Here is a 21,075-nt window from a genome sequence, read left to right on the forward strand (position 1 = left end):
CTGCTGTTCTCTCCAAACTTTACCCCATTCACAATGGGCCATCGGGTGGCCTGTCTCTGCAGACTCCACCCCACCCCCCCTACCCCAAAGAAAAGAAAAAAACAGGAAACTGTACACGGGCAGTACAGGCTACATAAAAATGTTCAGCATGCAAAGAAAATAAAGTAATAAAGTTGGGGGGCCTCCTAGTGTGCACTAGTGATGTGCCTACGCCATGGGCCAGCTCTGTTTGTGTGTGTGTATGTGTGTGTCTCATTTTGCTGTACTTGTAGATCTCACACTGTCTTTTCACCAGGTTTCTATATGTATATGTCCTTCGCTCAATGTAGCTCTTTGTGTTCCTTTTCTTGACAATGCACTGCATATTCAGAAGAGGCAGCCTGTAGGTATATGAAAATAAAACATCTCTTACTAGCTGCATGATCCGCTTTTTCCCTTCCTCCTCCCTTTTTGTTTATTTCCTTTTCTACTCCATTTCCTGTAGAGACTTTAACCTTTCTTTGAGGTGTTTTTTTTTTTTTTTTTTTTTTTGTTCTAGAAATCACTTTGCCTGATAATAAGAGTAATCAAAGAAAGACAGGCAATATGTTTGATCTCCATGAGACATCAATACTCACACGCCTGAAGAGCCAGAATTTCATTTTAAGCAATTTGTCTCCTTCAGCTTGCTTTTTTGTCTTTTTGTTTCTCACTTGCCATTACCTGCTGTTTCTTTTTTTTTTTCATCTTGTACCAAAAAACAAACTTTCATGTCCGTTGTCCCAGTTACAAGTCACTTGTCCTGTATGTTTGTGTGTCTTGTATTACTACTGCATGAAGTTTGCACGCTGGGGTTTCTCCATTTCTTTTTTATACATATATATGTATTTATTTATTTATTTTGTCTTTTACTTTTTTCCTTCCATTTGTTTCTTCTCTCTCATTTCTTTTCTCCTTTTTTTTTTTTTTTTGTGTATTTCATGTGTTTCTTCCCTTTCTCCCTCTTTTTCTCTGTGCAGGGGATGTGCTGTTCCAGATGGCTGAGGTCCACAGACAGATCCAAGTGCAGCTAGAGGAGATGGTTGGTATTCTAAGTCTAAAAGGTTTATAGTTGTTATTCCAACAATAATCCATTTTAGTTTGGTGATGTACAACACGATGCTCCTGAACCAATCTACCCAGCTGTGACACAGATTAGAGTTTGTGGGTCCCTGTGGACACTGCATGGAATATACAACAATTAAACAAACTCACATTGAATGAGCATAAATGCTGCCTGAAGTATTTCTATTTTAGTCTACTTTTATTCATCCACAAATTATATGAAAATACAAGGCTTTACCAGCTGCGTATCCTATAAACGTTCACTTTCACTCAAGTATTGAGAATGTGTACTCTGACATACAATGTGTACCCCTTATATAGACATAAGTGTCAGGGTATAAGTGTCAGGGTGGAGCCATAAAGCATTGTATCAGTAATACGGTGATCTGCAAGCTGAGACAAGCCTCAGACCATCACTGAGTTAATGAGGAGAATACGTTATTTAATAGCTTGTTAATGTACTATGAACAAGTTAATGTAGAAAATGTTCTTTCCACATGCAGCTTGCACATTCAAAGCGTGCTTAAATGATCTTGCCTTTGACATTTAGTTTGTATTTTGTGCTTTTCTTTTCTTTCCAGTTGAAATCCTTTCACAACGAGCTGCTCTCTGAGCTGGAAAAAAAGGTGGAGCTGGATGCCCGTTATCTGACTGTAAGTAAATGATCGCATCACTCTCCGAAAACCTGCGGAAATCCTCACTCTTTACATGCACTCTATACTTCAGCGGTGTTTACAGCTGTAAAAACCGAGATGGAGCTGAAACGCTGATAAAAAATCTCGCAGACAATTATAAGGATGCATTTATGAAAATAGATGCTTTGAAATAACATTTCATGTCTACGCACGCTTCAAGGGTAGACTGATTATAATAAACCCCTCCTGGAGTGTTTGTATGTGTGTTAGCACTATGGAGCTGCGCTACATGTGATATCTTTAGAATGAGTGGGCTGCAGCCTGAGTGTAGAGCAGCACTGTGCATTGTTTTGGGGGATTGGATAACGGTGCCATTATTGTATGAATTGTTGGAAGGGACCACGTTACGAGCTGTTTTACAGCTATTCACTCACAAAGGCTTTATATAATACTGCTTATCAATTAAAATTAAAAAAGGTTGTGACTTTTTTTACCCTTCTGGCCTCTTGAATCAACATCAACACATTATCAGGAAAACCAGATGTTGCCATGAGATTAAATTAAACGCAAATTAAAGTGTACTGATGTAAATAATCTTCCAGATTTGTGTTTGCTGTCTACAATGATTTGGAAAAAACACTGTAATTGTACAAAGCTCCCTACAGTATTTCAGATGCATCAACCATTTTCAGACGCTTCCATGCTGGCACAGGATATCCCTGAGGTTTTAACAACCATTACTTTAAATAAATTTCCTACAGATCTGTTGCTGTGATAATAGCAATCATTTTGCCACAGACCTAGTGAATTAATCATCTAAAAGTTTGGCTTAGTTCAAAAAGGCTCAAAGCGAAGCATTTTCTAGACTAAAGAGAGTGTGTGTGCTGCTCCCAGCAGTGGAGCTCTCTGTTCTCTTTTTCTCTGTTTCTCTTGTCTCACATGATTGCTCACCCAGGGTTTTCAACAGTCTGTAGTCATTAAATTACATAACCAGCCCCCCCATCCCAAAATAATAAACAAAAACAACAACAGTTTTAAAGAGACAAAGATCAGGGGTCTACTAGTTTATCAAAGTTCATTGACTGTCCATTATGTTCTAATCAGATTTAAACAACTTAATTATCAACCTAATTGTCTGTAGAAGTAATAGTTATTGAAAGGTGTGGGTACAGGTGCCAAAGCTTAACTTGTAGAACAGGAGAAACACAAGTTAAATGTCTCTTTTTACCCATCAAAGTAAAAGCAAACTTTTCTTTAGCCAGTTGTGTCTTTTTCACTCATTACTTTGATCCACGTGCTGTGTATTTTCTAGCAGGAAGCGTCCGTTTGTGGGAGGGAAATTGTAAATGTGAATGACCAAGCAGCATAGAAAATATGGTTTTACGGCTTTGCCTCAAAGACTAGGAGGGAGTGAAAGTCAGTGGGGGGAGCGGGAGTCATTCATTGTTATGGGGTTACAAAGACAACACCTGTGCAGAGGCATGTTTTGGTCCATTTTGTGTGTCATAGTTTTAGTTTTCCAGTGACAACAACAACCTCTTCATTTCTGTTCCTTTTCAGGATTCTTGTCTTACACTATTCAGATGTGGGTGTTGAACCCTCGTGTCTGAGCTCTCCTCTGCCAATTTTGCCTCGTACAGAAACCACATGAGCTTTGTCACACCAGACACAGTTACTATAGCAACAGAGCTGGTACAGCCCAGAAACAAAGTTGTTTTTTTTCTTCTTTTTTTTTCTTCAATAAATAATTAATTAAATAAGCAAATTAAATATATTAAATAAATAAACTCTGACCATTGAATGACTAGGCTACTTGTGTTGCTTGTTCAACAAATTATCCGTTTGCCTATTTATTGTCTCACTGATTTCTGTTATTTTCACTACGCTACGGAAGAAAATCAAGTTGAGATTTAATCACTTTAAGAGATACAATTCCAAGCTGTTGTGTTTACAAAATCAAACCTGGAAGACGGGTAATAAGCAAATTGGAGACTGTTTTGTAAATTAAAAAGATTGCTTTCGGATGTTTTAAAGCCATCTTCAGTGTTCTGGGATATACTGTAAATTTAATCAAAAAGCTGCTTTCTGATTGATTTCCATTTTTATAAAAAAGTTTCAAGACTACACAAGGTAGTTTTCATTTCATGTCTGTTTAAAAACTAGTTATTATTTTGAAAACCATTAGAAATAGGTTGACAGTTCTGTTACGTGTTTGCCCATGTGTATGTCCCACCAGGCTTCTTCAAGGCTTTTTAATTTGTGGTCATAATTTTAGTTTGTGCTTTGCCTGTTGCCCCACGTAGGCTGCCCTGAAGAAATACCAGATGGAACACAAGAGCAAAGGGGAGAGTCTGGAGAAGTGTCAGGCTGAACTGAAGAAGCTGCGCAGGAAGAGCCAGGGCAGCAAGAACCCCTCCAAGTATGGAGAGAAGGAAATGCAGGTGAGCTTCAAGTTGGGCTTTTCCACAAAACCCAATGTTATATTACCTCGGAATAATACAACAGATGGTTTAAAGAAGCTTCATACAACCACCTAAATAGGCTGTGTAGAGCCACTGCAAAACAAGAAAGGACAAATTACTCCCCGAAAAATAGAGAAACTTAAAACATTCAATAGAGCTGCTGTATTTAGTTTGTGTGCATGTGGGTGAGGGTTGGATTAGAGATGTATGAGTCTTAGTGCAAAATAATGACATAATTCTTCATAAAGTAAAGGGAACACAAAAATCAGCAAGAATGGGGGTGGAGGCGGTGGCGGTTTGATTATGAATCGCATGCCTAAGCCAGTCTTAAGTGCATCCACACAGACTCTATACAGAAGGCATGTGGAGATGTGAAAAAGTCTGCCCCTCTAATTGATGTACTGGAATACAACAATACATCCACTGTGTTTTGGTACATTTGCTTAGAGCAGGGACCTAACAGAATGATACAAAGCAGAGCCTGTACTTTATATACAACACGAAATAGCTGACACAGTTGTCCAGGGCGATGCTAGACTGGATAGTAAAACACAGACATTTAAAACAGAGATTCACAACAGAATGCATTTTATTCAGCAAGATTTTTACTTTTAATTTGGACATTTCTATAGTTATTCAATATTGAAATGCTTCTGTTTTAAATTGCTGTGTAGAAATCTATATTTGTAAAGATGTAGAAGACCCACTTTTTATCAGCAGTCATGTTAAATATATTATGCTGGAGGATTTTTTTTGTACATATACAGTAGATTGTTTTTTGTTTTTGTTTTTTTAATGCTCACATGCCTTTTTATAAAGCACATTATTTTTGCAGGTTCAGTTTAAAGGAGTCAGGTTTGCAATTCCGTCCATCTATCAAAATTTTTGTGTCAAATTTTAATGTCAAATCCAAGCAGACGCCTCTCATTCACAGGGCAAAAAAAGCAAGCTTTTCTTTGGGCGTCATCATGTGAGTATTTCCCTTGCAAAGCTACCTCCCACAGAGCAGCTCCACTGAACTGAATTTTGATGAGTTGGAATAAACCATCAGTGTTAGATGAAGCTTATTTCCTTTAGTTTGCATACGTGGGGACGAGGTTACAGTGCAATCATGCACATGACAGTGAAACTTCCATAACTTGTCTTCAGTCGACTATTGAAGGCCCTCACTTTGGTGTTCCCTACCAGTTATTTATTTGTTTAGTCCTGTAACCAGTGAGTACTGTCAAACTGAGAGAAATGACACTGCACAAAATGACGACAGTGTGACTGCTGTTCCCAAGGGTTTGACTAGAAGCTAAAAGTCTGACTGCCTGGAGCAGTGGATGCAACCATCTTAGACAAACGTGCCAAGACTTGCACGGTAACTGCTGTGGTGCTGTTGGTTTCACTGTGAACTGTAAGTGGTCAGATCGATAGCTTTACCATACACATGCATCTACAACTACTTGTAGATGCAGTGTTTTTGTTAAGTCACTTTGAAAACTTTGTCTTTGCTGCTCAGGTAGAAAAAAAAACCTTCTGTCTATAAACACACACACACACACACACACACACACACACACACACACACACACACACACACACACACACACACACACACACACACATTTCCTGTCTGGATGACATGGCAGTGTTGGATTGATCTGACTGCTTTGTCACATTGGGTTTGTTCCACCGTGCCATGTGGAAATGTCCTCACAAAATTTCATCAAAGTTGGCAGGGCACAGTTTTTAAGTCCTGATTAATTAGGCCTCAGTTAAGTTTCTAGTATGTGATGGAGAACAATTGGATGAAGTGTAAGAAATATGTAGAAATGCGGTGTTGCAAATCAGGCATTTGTCCAGAGATGAAAGAAATCTAGGTTTAAATTTCACTAAATAAGTGTAAATCTTACATAGAAACTGTTACCTTGTGCAGTTTACATTTATGCCATTTGTTGGTTACTGGCCAACCTTTGTTGTTCACATAGCTTGATGGCGAAACCAGATTCAATCTACAAAAATATATTTTGGGAACCATAAATATCCACAGAAGATTTCATAGAACATGAAACGTTATCTTTCCAGATACACTGGTATGACTGTAAAGTTGGTGGAGTCGCACCAGAAAGAAAATGGAGTTCCTGAGAGACCTTACAGATCTTCTAGTGCCACTGTCCACTAAACCACGGCAATCACCACAGCCTCTTTACCTTGTTACCCAAGTGGTGAAACGGAGTTGTAGCATTTCTCCACACTTCTACTGAGCCTTTATGACTTATCAGCAGTGCCCATCTGTGCAGAGGAAAGAGCTCATCAGACACTGGACTCTTAAAGTACAGTCGGTTAGCAGGGAAAAGGAAAATCAATCTCCCTTTCTCATTTCCAGCCTGCTCACTTTCGCTGATCATATCACAGCTGTGGGCGTGTGAGAGAAAAGTCAACTCATTTGTGCCAGAGTCTTTTGGGGAGGACTAAGACACACCGAGAGGAGCAGAGTCCGTTGCTCCCTCGAGACCTGTGCTTCACAGTGACGGCCAAAATAGATAGTGACCATCTACATGGTGTTCAGTTTAATTTGTGAAGCGAGTGAGAAGCAGTTCAGCAAGTAAAGTTGTTAAGGCACACTGGGTAATTCTTCTTCCTCCATCACATCTGTGTTATTTCAGCAGATGAGAGGCACTAAGTTTTCTTTTTTTATCTCCCCTCTTTTCATTAAAAAGTAAAATATGCCTGAGCTCAGTCAGGCAGCAGACCCAGATGGTGGCCGCATTTCATTGATCGCCATCTCTCTTGCTCTCTTCTCTCCTGCTCTCTCTCTCTCTCTCTCTCTCTCTCTCTCTCTCTCTCTCTCTCTCTCTCTCTCTCTCTCTCTCTCTCTCTCTCTCTCTCTCTCTCTCTCTCTCTCTCTCTCTCTCTCTCTCTATTGCACTCTTCGCTGTTGTTGCTCCCACTTCTCTGTCTGTCTTTCCTTCCATCTCTCTTCTCTCTTGCCTTCAGACACTTTTCTGTGCCATCTCATCAGTGGGTAAAGCCGCTGCCAAAATGCTAATCAGCTCATTATGTAGTTCACTGGAGTGGACCAAGGTATCGCATAAAAGGGGTTTCATCTAGATAAACTCCTTTGCACTGTATTGACTGTTAATAAGAGCCCAGACAGAGTGAGAGACTTTCTGAATTAATGTCAGCAGGTCTTTGATAAGCTAAGGGTTTCTTCAGCTTGGCTTTGTAAAATTGAAAAGGGATTCCGACATGGATTTGTGCATGAAGATACCAATGTAGAAAAGGGTGTTGTTGATGTGCAAGTGCAGTAGGAGAGCAAACGCACAGTAGATCCATGCAGGTATTCTAGGTGTAGGTGCTTTCTGTTGTGCCCTGGAGCGTTACTGTTACTGTAACTCTTTTATATACAAAGAGTGTTGATGATGAAGCAACAGAAGAGCAGACCTAAGCAACTCTTTAACTGTGCAGGGAAACACTTTTGTTGTAAATCCTATACTGTATGCTTCACTTCTTCTTGAAGGGTATGAATCCCTCCCTCCCTAGTCCTTATAGTTGGAAACTGCATTGGTGCTCAGTGCATAATTCCACAGCATTTTGCTGGTGTAGCAGTATTTTGTCCTGGATGTGTCAGTATAAAAGGACACATTGAACAGCAGTAATGCTGATCAGTTAAAGTCTGAATGTAAGAGCTCAATTCATCCGGGTTGAATGCAGGTTTGATTTTTATTCATAACATTTGCAAAACAAGTCTTTCCACCTTGGATGTAACCTGAGGTCATTCAGGTGTAATAGTAGCTGCTGTCTGGACTCATTGTCTAGGTTTACTTCACTGACCTTTTGAATAGTTGGACAATTTGGCTCATGTGGATTTGACAACAGTAGAGGGTACACTGGTTGAGCTGCTCCTATTAGCTCTGCTTAGAGGTGCTAGAGAGGCCAGCAGACTGTGAGTCAGAGGCTGCAAAATAACAAGTCTTTCCACTGCATAGCACGGGGAGGGGGGGGGTCACAATCAACCAAGTTGATTGTGATCTTTTAAATGGCTGTTATGTGCCTTCCTTGATGTAAGAAATACTCACAAATGTTATTAATGTCCAGCGGTGTGTGTGTGTGTGTCTACTACACATGTCTTCATCGTGGCATTCTATTCTTCTTTCTTCCTACTCTGAATCCTCTCTCTGCAGTATGGAGTATGACTCATACCAAAACAAAATCTATCACTATCTTAACTTTTTCAGAGAAAAAGTAAAGGGGGGGGGAAATCTATTTGGCAGCTCCAGTGGCATATCTATAACATGACTTAGCTTGTCTTTTCACAACCCAGCTGTGCCTGCAAAGAACTACTGTAAAGCAACTACCTAAACCAGTTTGAAAGCCCATAATTTGAGTTTAAGGTTTACAGAAAATACAGATTAGGCTCAGGCTGCTCTCTGGAGAAAAATGCTTCAGCATTCTTTTTGATTCGTGCTGCTTTATTTAACAACATTTTTTTTATTGGTTTTATTTCTTCTTCTGCTAATAAAAAGGCTATATTTCAAATTATTTGTTTAGCTATTTCAGACATTCCTGCACTTGGCATTCCAGGGAACAAATGTTGTGGCTGAAGAGGAAGTAGTGTGCTCTGGTGGTTACTAAATGAAATACAGTACAATCCCACCACTAGCTTTATTCACACACACCCAAAAAAAGTTCAGTGTCAAATCAGTGCAAGTAAATATAACCCTCTCTTCTAGGTCAGAATTTATCAGCAGATGTTACAGAAAACTAAAAGGTACAGAAGTGGACCCAGTTGACCTACATTGAGACCACAGTAGCTCAGACTTCCAGCTCCTGCACCAACATGCACATTCTGCTGCTTGTAAATACAGTGCCTAACATGTGTATGCACATGCTCACAAAAAAAAAACGCCTAAATGCCATTTCCCCTTAAAAATAGGACTTCCTGCAGCTTCTCACCATCGTGTTTGTGTATCTGTTTGTGTGAAAAGGTGTGTTGCCAGTGAACTTGTTGAGACATTTACCCATGACATTTCCCATTTTTAGAGCGTTCATGCTAAGACATACCGACAGCCGTGGAACTCTGTGTCTTTCAGCGTTGCTTACTCTCGTACACACATTAACACACCTGTTATTTGTTATTGTCCGACATGTAAAATTGATTAGTGGGACTTTGTGAACAGTTCCTCCTCTACACCACAGGATCTTCAGTCATAATTGTCTCGCCTCGGTAGCACTCAGCAGGGAAAATCTGGCCAGTGAAAGTTACTGAGTATGCGCTCTCCTCGCACAGCTATTACCTCCAAGGTGCACTCAACCCCTAATTGCTCCAGTGGAGCTATGCAGTGATTGACAGTACATAACTGTGCTGTACTGAGCAGCTCTTGGGTGTGAATGTGTGTAATTGTGTGAATGTGAAGCAGTATGTTATTAAAAATAGTACTTAGATGTTAGCCAGTTGTTGGAGCCATTTCTTTTTTAGATTTTCTCTACATAAGTGTCACCCACTGAATGTGGAAGTGTTTGTTTTTTTTTTTGTTTTTTTTTTCTTGCATTTTTCTCCTGTTGTGCTGAGCAAAAATGTCTTTCTCAGCAGGAAACTTGTTAGCAAAAAAAACAATTAGGTATAAATTTAGTACATGCTCAGTGCTACCACTCACACTTGCGTGTTGTCTTTTGTGCAAATCTGTTGATATTCTGTTTAACAATTGATCTGTTACTGTATAATCAGGTATCTGTTTCATTGTTTGTTCCCATTCAGTTTGTGGAGACTATCAGCAGCAAGCAGACTGAGCTGGACACCTTTATCGCTGAGGGATATAAAACAGCCTTATCTGAGGAGCGTCGCAGGTATTGTTTCCTGGTGGACCGCCAGTGTGCCGTGGCTAAGAACAGCAGTGCCTACCATGGCAAGGTAAGTCCCAGTGTCATTTGTCCTCCAAGGAGATTAAAACAATGATAGTTTCAATAAAGGCTAAGTGTAGACATGATTGCCATAGAATTGGGATAGATTAGGACAAATTAAAGACCGTAAGTACTTGACTTTAAATTGTAACCAAATGCTCAAAATATATTATTTCCTATGTTTATGTATTTATAATAATACAGCACACGTTGTTTTGTATATAAGCTCTAAAAGAGCGCTGTTTATTAAACTCCTATGAACTGAGCGGATTCTTTTTCAACTGAAGTACTTGGATGTGAGCATCTTTAATTACAGGGTCTTTATCTTCCGCCACCAGTAAATACCAGAGGACACAGTGTAGTGTAGTGCTATTTACCACAGACCCCTTGGTCCCAAAGTTTTGGATTATAGGTAGGACATTTATTATTATATTCCTCAATAGTTTAACTGGTGGTACAGTATAAAATAGCATTTTTGTACTTGTAAAAACAAAAAAGCAACAGCAACAATAAGATTTTGTGTGGTGGTCTTATGACTGTGTGTGCCCTTGCAAATGATTTACAGTGGGTTATGATGAAATGAGAGTGGTAGAGTTTTACCCTGACAGTTCTACTGTACATTGTGCCACTGTTTGATCCAGGTGATGCTTGAATGAGCGCTTTAGTAGATCCATTTAAAAAGCCTCATTTAAATTATCCTGTTCTGCTTCCAACCTGGGTTCACACAAAAAAACAGGATGTTGAAAAACGGTAAAGGTTGCTCATCAAAAATAGTCACTCTTGTTTCTCATACAACACAAGTTTCTTGGTGTCTCTATTTTGGTGCTTACACATATAGACCATTACAGTTCTTTGAGTTCAAATTGTCCTTTGCGGTCAGAAAGTAAAGTGATTTATCACATGTTACGTTGTGCTCCTTGCCGTGGCTCGTCCCTGCACATTTGCCTGTGTGTACTGGAATGTTCCAGGCATAGTCCTGGCATCAAATGATGCTCAGGTCTCGATCCTGTGTTTTCCAGGCTTACTTGGCATGTAATGTTTGAATGGGCACCGACTTTTTCAAAGGGACAAGATGTTCATCCACCATAATGTCTGGACTGGGATTGTAGATAAGTGGCAGTCACTCCTCGCACTTGTCCCAAATCTCTCAGATGGCAGCAAGCCTGTCGTGTTGACAATGGTATCTTTGTCAAAACGGGCCACTTGTGAAAACATATGAAATGTCTCCCGGACTTGCAGCAAAGCAAATGGCCCACTAGACTCCGCATTTGATAAATTAGAAGTGGATTATTGTTCATATCTATGTAGACCAGACAGAATCAGCAGACCCATGTATGTATGTTTGTCCAGTCTACTTCCGTTCTGTTCTCTTTGAACACTCTTCTCCCCTCTGAGTTCGTTGCATTTACAGCTATGCTATTGATCTTCTTTGTAAGGTTTAATCCATTTACTAAGTCACTTTATGAAAATTCTGTTCTCTTTCACTGTTGTTGTTGTTGTTGTTGATGATGATGATGATGATGATGATGATGATGTTGTTAACTAACCAAATCATATTCATCTGCTAACACTGTTTTATTTAAAACCCACCTGCTAAAGACCATGTTTCACCTAAAAGAGCACACAGTACTATGAGATATGTAAATCACAGTTTCATTAGCTTTGAACACTCATACGGACCTCTTCATTAAAAAAAAAAAATGATCAAGACTGTAGACAATACCCAGGTGACAGGCAAATCTGAAGCTGTAATCCATCATTGCACCTCCCTCTGGCAAGTCTGGCAAGCTTTATTGTGGAGAACTTCCTGCTTGTTTAATTCAAAAAGTACTTTGAAAAAAAATGCATTAATTAAAAAAAACATTAAAATGTTAAGCAAATAGAAGTTAGTAGATTTTATTTTTTAGTTCATGTTTTTTATGTGTCTTTGTTTTTGTGTGCTACAAATGTATGCCTATCCATTATCGAAGAATTTGATATTCTTGCATAATGCATCAGTCTCTTGGGATTACTGGTGGGTGTGAACTGCCAGCCTGAAAATGCAGTTGGAAAAGGAGTGTGTGTGTGCGTGTATGTGTGTGTATGGACTGTGCTGGGGCTTCTTGTTTCAATGTACTGCAGAGTCTAGTCATTAATCAGTGTGTGCATGGGAAGAGTTCACCTTCAGCATAGAAGAAGTCTCTCCCTAAGGGTGTGTGTGTCTGTGTGTGAGAGAGCGAGAGAGAGAGAATTGAATTGTAAAATCTGTTTTGTTTAGGTACGATTTCCTTACAGTGTTGACCCAATGAGTTACAGTATTAACTTAAGTTAAAATTTTTAACTCTAATGGAAGGACAGAGAAATAAGTTATTAAATGAATAGAATAAAAGTAAATCAATTTCAAAATGCAAAAGCAGCACATTTCCCTGAACAGAGCACAAAATCTCATTTATGACCCACATTTCCTGAAAACTTTCCACAGTGACTTTGTAAAATCCAAACGCAACTCTTAGACGAGCCGCCAGTAACCTGCTCTCCATTCGTACAGGGTCAATTGAAAATTCGAATACAATTTTTCCTGGTTTTCCAGATAACCATTTTACCCAGCCCAGATAAAAAGTTAACCAGAACAAAAACCGATCATTACTGGTGATATACCTAGGCCCAAAAACTAGCTGATCGAATCCCAGTCAGCTCTTCCAAGTTCTGCACCAGATGTTTACATAAGATGGCCTAGTTTGACCAAACCAGCTGTCTTTAGACTGGACTGTATAAAAATTAATAAAAATATTAATGTCATCAGCATAGGCTGACAGGTCAAGAGGGGGTCGTTGAGTACAGAGTTGTACGGACTGAACGCAAACATTAAGTCTGTTTTTCAATATTGAGGGGTCTCCCTTTTCGGGGAGTAAAGAAAGCACAGTTCGCCGACAGGATGCAGTAAGCCACTCCATTCTTGTAAAACCTCCAGTAAGTCAGGACCCAAGTCATTCCAAAAAGTAATTACTTGCTGTCTCATGTCAGCTGGCTCAGCCGTCACCGTTTCATTTGGGAGACGTAGACCTCTGTGGACCCGATTGTTCCAAATTAAAAAAGTAGCCACTAGATGTGTCCGTTTTACTTGGTGATAAAATGTGCCCGAATCTTCTCCTATAGAAAAGTTCTCAACTCCTTTTGCTTTTCTTGCAGTGATGAGCCCTGTGTCATAGTGCTACAAGCATGTGTGAGGCTGTGTTGTATAGTCTTAATTTCATGTTCTAGTCTCTCAACTGTGGCTCTAAGTCTGGCAGTTGACTGACAAGTATCTCACTGACAAAAAACACAAATGCTGGACTTTCACAAATCTCCCACCACTGAGCTAGTGAATTAAAAAGATTTTTCCTGCCTCTCCACTCCTCCCAGAAATTCCCCAAGAATGACAAAAATCTCTCTCTTGCAAGAGATTTGTATTAAAGTGTCAATATGTAATAAATATCTTGCAGAGACAGAGTTTTGCAGGGTCCAAATGATGGTCTGTGAAACTTCCTGGATAAATAACAGTGCTGTTGTGACATGTAAATCCTATCTAGCTGAGCAGCAGATACCCTTCCCTCTGTGACCTTAACCCAAGTGTACTGTCCGTTCGGAGTGTGTTTTATTCTCCATGTCCACCTCAGTCAGTGCCGTTTAGAAAAGTGCATGACTTTAGGTGTGGTTGTTCACTTGTCCTATCCAAGGTAAAGTTGACTGTACAGTTAAAATCCCCTAGAACTACACAGCCTCTGTTGTCTAGTTCATTTTGCTGAATACCCCAACGTGTTCAGAACCTTTGTTGGGAGCACAGGCAGTTACAGAGGAAAAGAACAAATCTGCCACCTGAGGCCTGTTGTGCTGCAACCTGCCTTGCACTACTTGTGTACTAGCTAAAATATCCACTGCAAGCCTTGAGGGGAAAAGCACAGTGACCCCTGCACTAAAATTGGAGCCATGGCTAAGGAAACACTGGCCATCCCACCTCAAGCCCCCACTCTATTTTATTGTTTGTATCTGTATGTGTTTCCTGGAGATGTAGAACATGTAAGCTTTTCTGATTCAATAAGTCTGATTCAATACTTCTGTCTTCTTTAACAAAGCCTCTTTTCTCAAACTAGTGACAAATTTGTTCAGGGGAGAAACCTGAACAAATAAATAATTAATGAACACACCACTTTCAGTGAGACAAACGACGTTGCCTTCTTGTTGAGGAAGATTACTACAGCCCTATTGGAGCTGTTCTTCATGATCTGTTACCAAACTAATGGGGGCAGCCCTCCAACCGCAGGCAGAACCTCCACTGATACGTCCGAGTCCTGTGCCACTCTCACCCCATGACAGAGTGAAAGGGACGCGTCTCTCTAGACCCCAGAACTCCACCAAACTCCAACAATAAAAAACTATCCGCACAATTTGATAATAATTTATTAGGAAAGCTAAGCAGAAAAAAGAAATAGAAAGAGAATGAGGTGGTGAGACCCACCAGAGAAATGCTGTCCATCTTTGTGGACGTGTGTATACTGCACATATACTGTGTTTATATTTGTGTGTATTAAACTTTTTAATGACTGTTGTAATAATAACAGTTATGTATGTCTGCGGGCTGCCAGCAGCTTATATGTTATGTATGTCTGTGCTCACCCACGCAGCACATACAGTAGCTGTGCAAGGGTATTGGTCAAGGATAGACAGCAAGGAAAAAATCTTTGAGGTCTGAATGTTTTTAGTCATTTTCCAACTACCTCAACATCGTACTTTGATTTCATTCCCTTTTCCATCCTTTCAGGGTAAAGACCTTCTGACCCAGAAGATCCCAGTGTGGCTACAAGCCTGTTCAGACCCCAACAAGCTCCCAGAGAGGGCCATGCTTCTCGCTCAGCAGATGGGCTCCACCCTCGGTGGCACAAGCCCCCTGCACTCCTCCAAATCTAACCTGGTCATCTCAGACCCCATCCCTGGAGCCCAGCCTCTTCCCGTGCCCCCAGAACTGGCTGTCTTCATGGGTAGTGGCCTTGGACACTCGGCAGTGAGTTTTAGAAATGAAAATGTGCCACTTAATTTTAGATTTGACCTTCTCCTCGCATGTTTTTTACTCAGTATGCTGCTGTTCTTTATGATCTGTTGCCAAACTAATGGAGGCAGTTATTTCAGTTTTTATTTTGATACTGTACTGTATTGTAAGTCTTGAATGTGACTTTAAACTGATTGCATTAATTCTGAAATGTTTTTTTCTTAAGAGAACCAAATAATTTGACCAAAATATTCTCAAAATATTTCACTTTTCTTCAGTAGCAATGCAGAAGCTTACCGTTTTTTCCTAATGTCAACCTGTCCAACATTAGTGAATTATGTAGGCATCTCTCTATATTTATTTATTTTTTTAACAGTTAATGAGCTCTTTAGAGTCTGCCTTTCATGCTGGGCGGCAGCTGACTGACTAGAGGATAAACTACTTTTTCTCACATCTCCGAAGTCAACTTTGAATTTATAATTGATAAAGATCAATTCTTATCAAGAGGATTTTGTATGAATGCTGCTGACTTTAATCACAAAATATCACTTTTGCTTAATCTGAGAGGTTCATGAATTCATACTGTATGTCTGTGTGTTTATTCCAGAGGCTGATGGGACCTGATGGCATGTCCATGGTCAATGGGACAACAGGAGTCCACGGAGAGGAATATTGGACAGATGGGGGGACTCTGTCTGTGTCCCAAGTTAGACCTTCATCCCCTCAGACCCAGGCACATGGCCAGTCTCAGGCCCAACCCCAGAGACAGGTCAGCGATGTTTACTCCAACACCCTCCCTGTGCGCAGGCCTGCTCCAGCCAAGAATAAGAACCCCGTGGGTAAGACATCAAAATAGGGTTCAACCATCAGCAGTGGCACTGCAGCCAGAAAGTCACAAGCATGATGTCCAAAAGGATTTCTCTTACTTTTCTTATTTTTATTAAGGAGCATATTAATGTTAGATCTGTATAGCTACATTAATGTTGCCACAGACCCCAGTTATTTTGAGCACTTTGTGTAAATAGAAAGGGTAGTTGTTTTCCTGACCATTGTCTCCATCTGCAAACCCTTCAGGAGAGACTCGGACCCTGCCCAGGTCTAGTTCCATGGCAGCAGGCCTGGAAAAGAACGGGCGCGCCCGTGTTCAGGCCATTTTCTCTCACGCCGCGGGTGATAACAGCACCCTACTCAGCTTCTCTGAAGGAGATGTCATCACCCTGCTCGTGCCTGAAGCCCGTGACGGTTGGCACTATGGGGAGAATGAGAAGAACAAGATGTACGTAACATTATGTATTCATTTATTCTATTTTGCCTGAACACATACTGTGGAACTGAATAAATATTTGTCACTCAAGTTGAACAAAGTTTTTCCTTTTCCAGGCGCGGCTGGTTCCCATTTTCCTATACACGTGTGCTGCCTGACAGTGACAGCGAGAAGCTTAAAGTGAAGTATGTTGGGTTTGTTTGGTTTTTATAAAGTATGGCAACGTATTGGACAAGAAGGAGTCTTTCTCTGAAGCGTTTGTTTTCTTACTTTTTAAGCCTGCACCATGGGAAAAGTAGTAGCACAGGGAACTTGCTGGAGAATGATGGATCACTGCCTACACCTGATTATGGCCTGACTGCCCGACTCCTGGCGCAGAGCCTTGCACAGACCCGCCCACGTCCCTACAGCATGGCAGGCTTCGGGACACAGGTCGGTACAATTGAACATATTTAGTATCCATGAAGAATACAGTTTCTACCCCTTTTACATTCATTTAATTAGTATCCCCCTGCTGGTTGAGGCTTATGCTGCATAATTGGATATGAGTAATCCTGCAGCAGCTGAAAATGAGACGGGCTCAGTTTCTGCTGCCACCTAGTGGTTGTGTTCAAGTACAGTAATTGTTTCAATCCCAGCTGTACAAGCAGAAAAACTTACCATGCATTACTGTTATCATTTCAGCCTGCTATTGAGGATTATGATGGCCGCTTTGCCACAAGGTAAGTGCCTTATTTGCCCTGCTTTCAAGTAATGACTGATACTGTATGACTGCTGCTGCCATCTGAATTGTTTAACTTGGACAGTTTAGTGGAAGTACCAGTCTTCCTCAAGAAGTGCACATGAGATTAAGCCACCTCAAACTGCATTTAACCTGTGCTGCAGCATGCACATGCTGGAACTCTCAACAGACAGCAAGGCTATATATATATAGGCTATATAACTTTATTTATTGGTGATAAATGCCAATCAGTTTACCATAACCATAACCAGTTTTGTCGGAGCAGCTGTCTAAAACCAAGAAATGTTCGCTTTTTACTGATATAAAAGAGAAAGAAGCAGCAAATCCTGACATTAGAGAATTCACAACGTTATGATGTTTGGGTTTTTGCTTTTTAAATAATTTAGGTGATTAATGACTTAGTTGGCCGTGTTGTTTTGGTCCGTCAACTATTTGCTTCATTTGTTCCATGAGGACTATAATTAAGCTCAAGCCACATTGTTTGCTGTAGTAATAAGATCCCTACATTATCACGTGTACAGTATGTGCAGTGTTACCTTTGAATATTTTTTTACTGTCTCTCTTTTCACCTTTCCTCTTTGCCCTTGTTACTTTATTTCTTAAACCGCTCTTTAAACTTATGAATGTTAGTGTAGTGCGATTAGTGTCACAGTTTACAGTCAGACAGCTCTTGTCCGGTATTCTTTAGCTGTAATCCTCTCAAGTCCTTGCTGACGCGCCAGGGTTGTGTGAGGTTACGGTTAAGAAAAATCCTGTGGCTGTTTCTGTCAAATCAGGGAGTACATCTTTGTTTATGTGTATATAAATGTGTGTGTTTGTGTGAGCGAGAGACTGAGGCAGAGAGGGAGAGAGGGCGTAAGATAGAGAGATGGCCTTCAGTTGTTGTGCACACTTGTTGGTGGAGTACATGTTGCGACAGTAGATATCATGCTAACCTCATCTCAGTCATCACTGCTTGTCAGTCTGGGTTGTGCATATGTTGTCTGCTCTGTGCGTGCGTGCGTGTGTGCGTGTGTGTTTAGTTTTTTCTGTATCAGTATTTTTGTCCTGCAGGGTGTATTCACCCCAACAGACTGATCTAAAACAACAGCCCTCCAGTTAAGGAGATGACTTGATGATTGTCTCATCAACAGTAATTTGAAAACTTTGTCGATTTTTTTTTTTTTTTTCTTTAGTGGCTTATATAGGTAAAAATTTACTAAGAGGGTTTAATATTAACACCAATATCCAATCAAATTGCATATCTGGATAAAAAATGTTGATGAGGGAATTGGAAGTCCAATCTTCCTTATCACGGCACGTGTGTTTGGAGTTGTAGCTGTAGGTGGGGCGAATTAGATTCCCTGATCCCACCTACGCTTCTGAACTCCACTCTGCCTCCTTGTGCCTGTCTTGTCTTTCTCCATTTCTCTGAGTGTGTCCGACCTGGCAAGCTTCCTTCTCTCTTTGTTCCACAGTGACAGTCCTGATGGCAAATTGATTTCGACTGTGTGAGAACAGACATACAGACAGACACAGACAGCTCCGGATAGCACAGGGGCCTCTTCCTCCCCATCTTTCCCTCCTCTTAGCCTCCCTCCTGTCCACTTATCTCCACCTCTTCTCCTCCTGCCTCCACACACACCCCTTCTCCAAGTGGAAGAGGCCAGTTTCATCCCTCCTTTCTGTCCTCTCTTCCTCCCCGGGTCCCTTCTTTCCTCCTTCCGTCCATCCTGGGTGCTGCTGCTGGTGGTGTCGGTGTGGACAGTAGCGGTTGGTGGGTGGAGGATTGCGTTGAGCGAGAGAGCCAGAGCGGGGCCTACCTGCTCGGCATGCACCGATATGGACTCTGAATGCTCTATCTCTGATCACAGTCCACCATCATGGACTGATCTCTCAAGAGACTGCCTTTGCTACTGCTTGTCTTTTCATGCATGTACATGGTTGTGTCATTTTGTCAAACTAAAGGACATGTTCATGTACTGTACAAGTGCCAAAAGACTTTAATATCATTGTACTAAAGCCACTGGCTGAATGGCCTTTTTTTTAAGCACATGTGGGCCCAGTATTAATAAGTTCCCACCCAACACTCATGCTCAAAAAAAGGCTTTGTTCAAAATAAGGCTGTGCAGCAGATTACAGTTTCTGTTCTCAGAGATCCCATAGGTCGCGCTGTGCTTCCTTGTGTCAGTGCTAGACTTGATTTTTCTGTCCGGAGGGTTTGTGTCATACAGTATTTGCCTTACATCGCTTCTCTTTTTTGCTATTAAACACATACTTTACATGCAGTGAAGCTAATTTAATATTTAGCTTCAAGAATATACAGTATATATCTCTATCTCTCTCTACATATATAAATTGTTTCTAGCAATTCCTCAAATTGCACTCTATTATGATCATAGCAAAGCAAGCTTTATGAGGAAAAAAAATCTATTAATCGTTTCACTCCCAGCCCCACAGAAGCCTTTTATTTGCCATTCTGGGCTGAACTTACTGCCAGAATTATCACTTAAAATCAAATGCCCCACTTCAGTGACTTTTTTCTTTTTCTGACACTACAATGAGCTTGGAGGGGTCTTTTCATCTTCTGTTGAATTTTCTCAATAACAGCTGTGAATTATTTTTAGTTTCAATGACAACCACGGCTTTTGCAGCTCTCAGTGTTATTTATGATTGTATTCCCTGGGTGGCTATGTAGTTTTTGGTCTTTTTCTTTTAAAAATCTTATTGTCCTTGTATAAAAAAAAGCAAAATATTTGCAGAAATAATGAGAAACTGGTAAGTTGAAGTGTTTATCTTATGCATGCTGTGGAGGGAAACCAGAAAATGTGATACTAAAAATTGACCTTGAATGTATGGTGACTTTTTACAAAGGTATTCTAAATAAAACATATCTCTATATATTAATAAACAGTCTGGTCTGATAAGAAATCCTTTCTCTCGGTGACAATGATGGTTTTAGTTTTTCTTTTAAACTATTTTGTTTTTCTTTCATTTTACACTTATGACTGAATTCATTTGTTCTGTACCTTGAATATTCAAATTAATTTCTTTTCTGCTTTTATGTATAGTTTCTAGTCACAGCCGTGTCCTCGTCCAAAGACAGTTTCATCCTTAACACAGTAGCATCTGTGCCACTCTGTGTGTACTGTGGCAAATAGTCAGTGTGTGTGTGTGTGTGTGTGTGTGTGTGTGTGTGGTGGGTAAAGTGTACTTATTGTGAGTATCTGCCTGCCTGCTTTTGGTTGTATTTTACATACTTGCAGTACAACATGTGCCTGTTGATTGCATTGCATTTCTAGCATAATGTGCAGTATTTCCTCTGAGAAGAGCTGCAGAAACATTCCTTCGCATAGTTTACAACTGGAAAAAGAGCATAGATTAGGCCCCCTGTATATGGCATGTTAAGCATGAAGTGTGCACTTGTGCTTCCCATCCCTCATTTGAGCTAGTTATTATTAACCTACAGTATGTTCATCTTGCATCAGACTAACCAGCAATGTCGTTAAAAAAATGTGACCCATGCATGATCTGAAAGATGAGCCATTCAAACCCAAAGGTTCTCTTTACCTTCCAGTTTGGGTCCAGAATTGTCCCGGTTCTGAGGGAACAGGACCTCCGTAAGTCACCAGCCTCCATTGCGTTTCAGCCAACCAATCACTTTTTTAACTTTTTACTTTTCACTTTTTTTCTTACTGCCTGGTTTTCTCCACTGTCATTGGCTGTTTGGCTGCAGTAGGATGCTGGAAACCACTGGAAACCACGTCTTTTCTGTCCTTTGGTCTCCATGGATTTGGCAACCTTTGGCTCTGCCAGTCCAACATGCCTTGGGTTGTAAAAGAATTCTGAAATATTTTGGTTTTTTTTTTCTGTGTTAAACACAGTATTATAGAAGACACTAACTCTGCATGCATGCCTATTACAAGCTCTTTTTCTTCTTTTTGTTTATTATTTTATTAATTTTCTCTATACATGCTTGCTAAAACTCACAATAGATGCAGCAACTGTGTCAAAATACAAAC

The 21,075-nt window shown here is 40.4% G+C and overlaps 1 protein-coding gene across 6 annotated transcripts in view; it reads left to right on the forward strand.

Moving 5' to 3' along the window:
- baiap2a (BAR/IMD domain containing adaptor protein 2a) overlaps positions 1 to 21,075 on the forward strand; it is a 50,242-nt gene that overhangs the window by 28,334 nt on the left and 833 nt on the right. For 2 of the 6 annotated variants that reach the window (XM_067476018.1, XM_067476024.1), the window contains 11 exons: positions 999 to 1,060; positions 1,665 to 1,736; positions 4,022 to 4,159; positions 9,924 to 10,076; positions 14,844 to 15,083; positions 15,676 to 15,907; positions 16,143 to 16,344; positions 16,449 to 16,517; positions 16,611 to 16,764; positions 17,017 to 17,054; positions 18,822 to 19,964. In XM_067476018.1, the coding sequence (XP_067332119.1) occupies positions 999 to 1,060; positions 1,665 to 1,736; positions 4,022 to 4,159; positions 9,924 to 10,076; positions 14,844 to 15,083; positions 15,676 to 15,907; positions 16,143 to 16,344; positions 16,449 to 16,517; positions 16,611 to 16,764; positions 17,017 to 17,054; positions 18,822 to 18,906 (1,445 nt within the window). In that variant the 3' untranslated portion in view covers positions 18,907 to 19,964. The other 4 variants (XM_067476019.1, XM_067476022.1, XM_067476023.1 and 1 more) reach the window with 4 other exon arrangements.

Source organism: Channa argus, chromosome 15 (genome assembly GCF_033026475.1).
Source record: "Channa argus isolate prfri chromosome 15, Channa argus male v1.0, whole genome shotgun sequence".
NCBI lineage: Eukaryota > Metazoa > Chordata > Actinopteri > Anabantiformes > Channidae > Channa > Channa argus.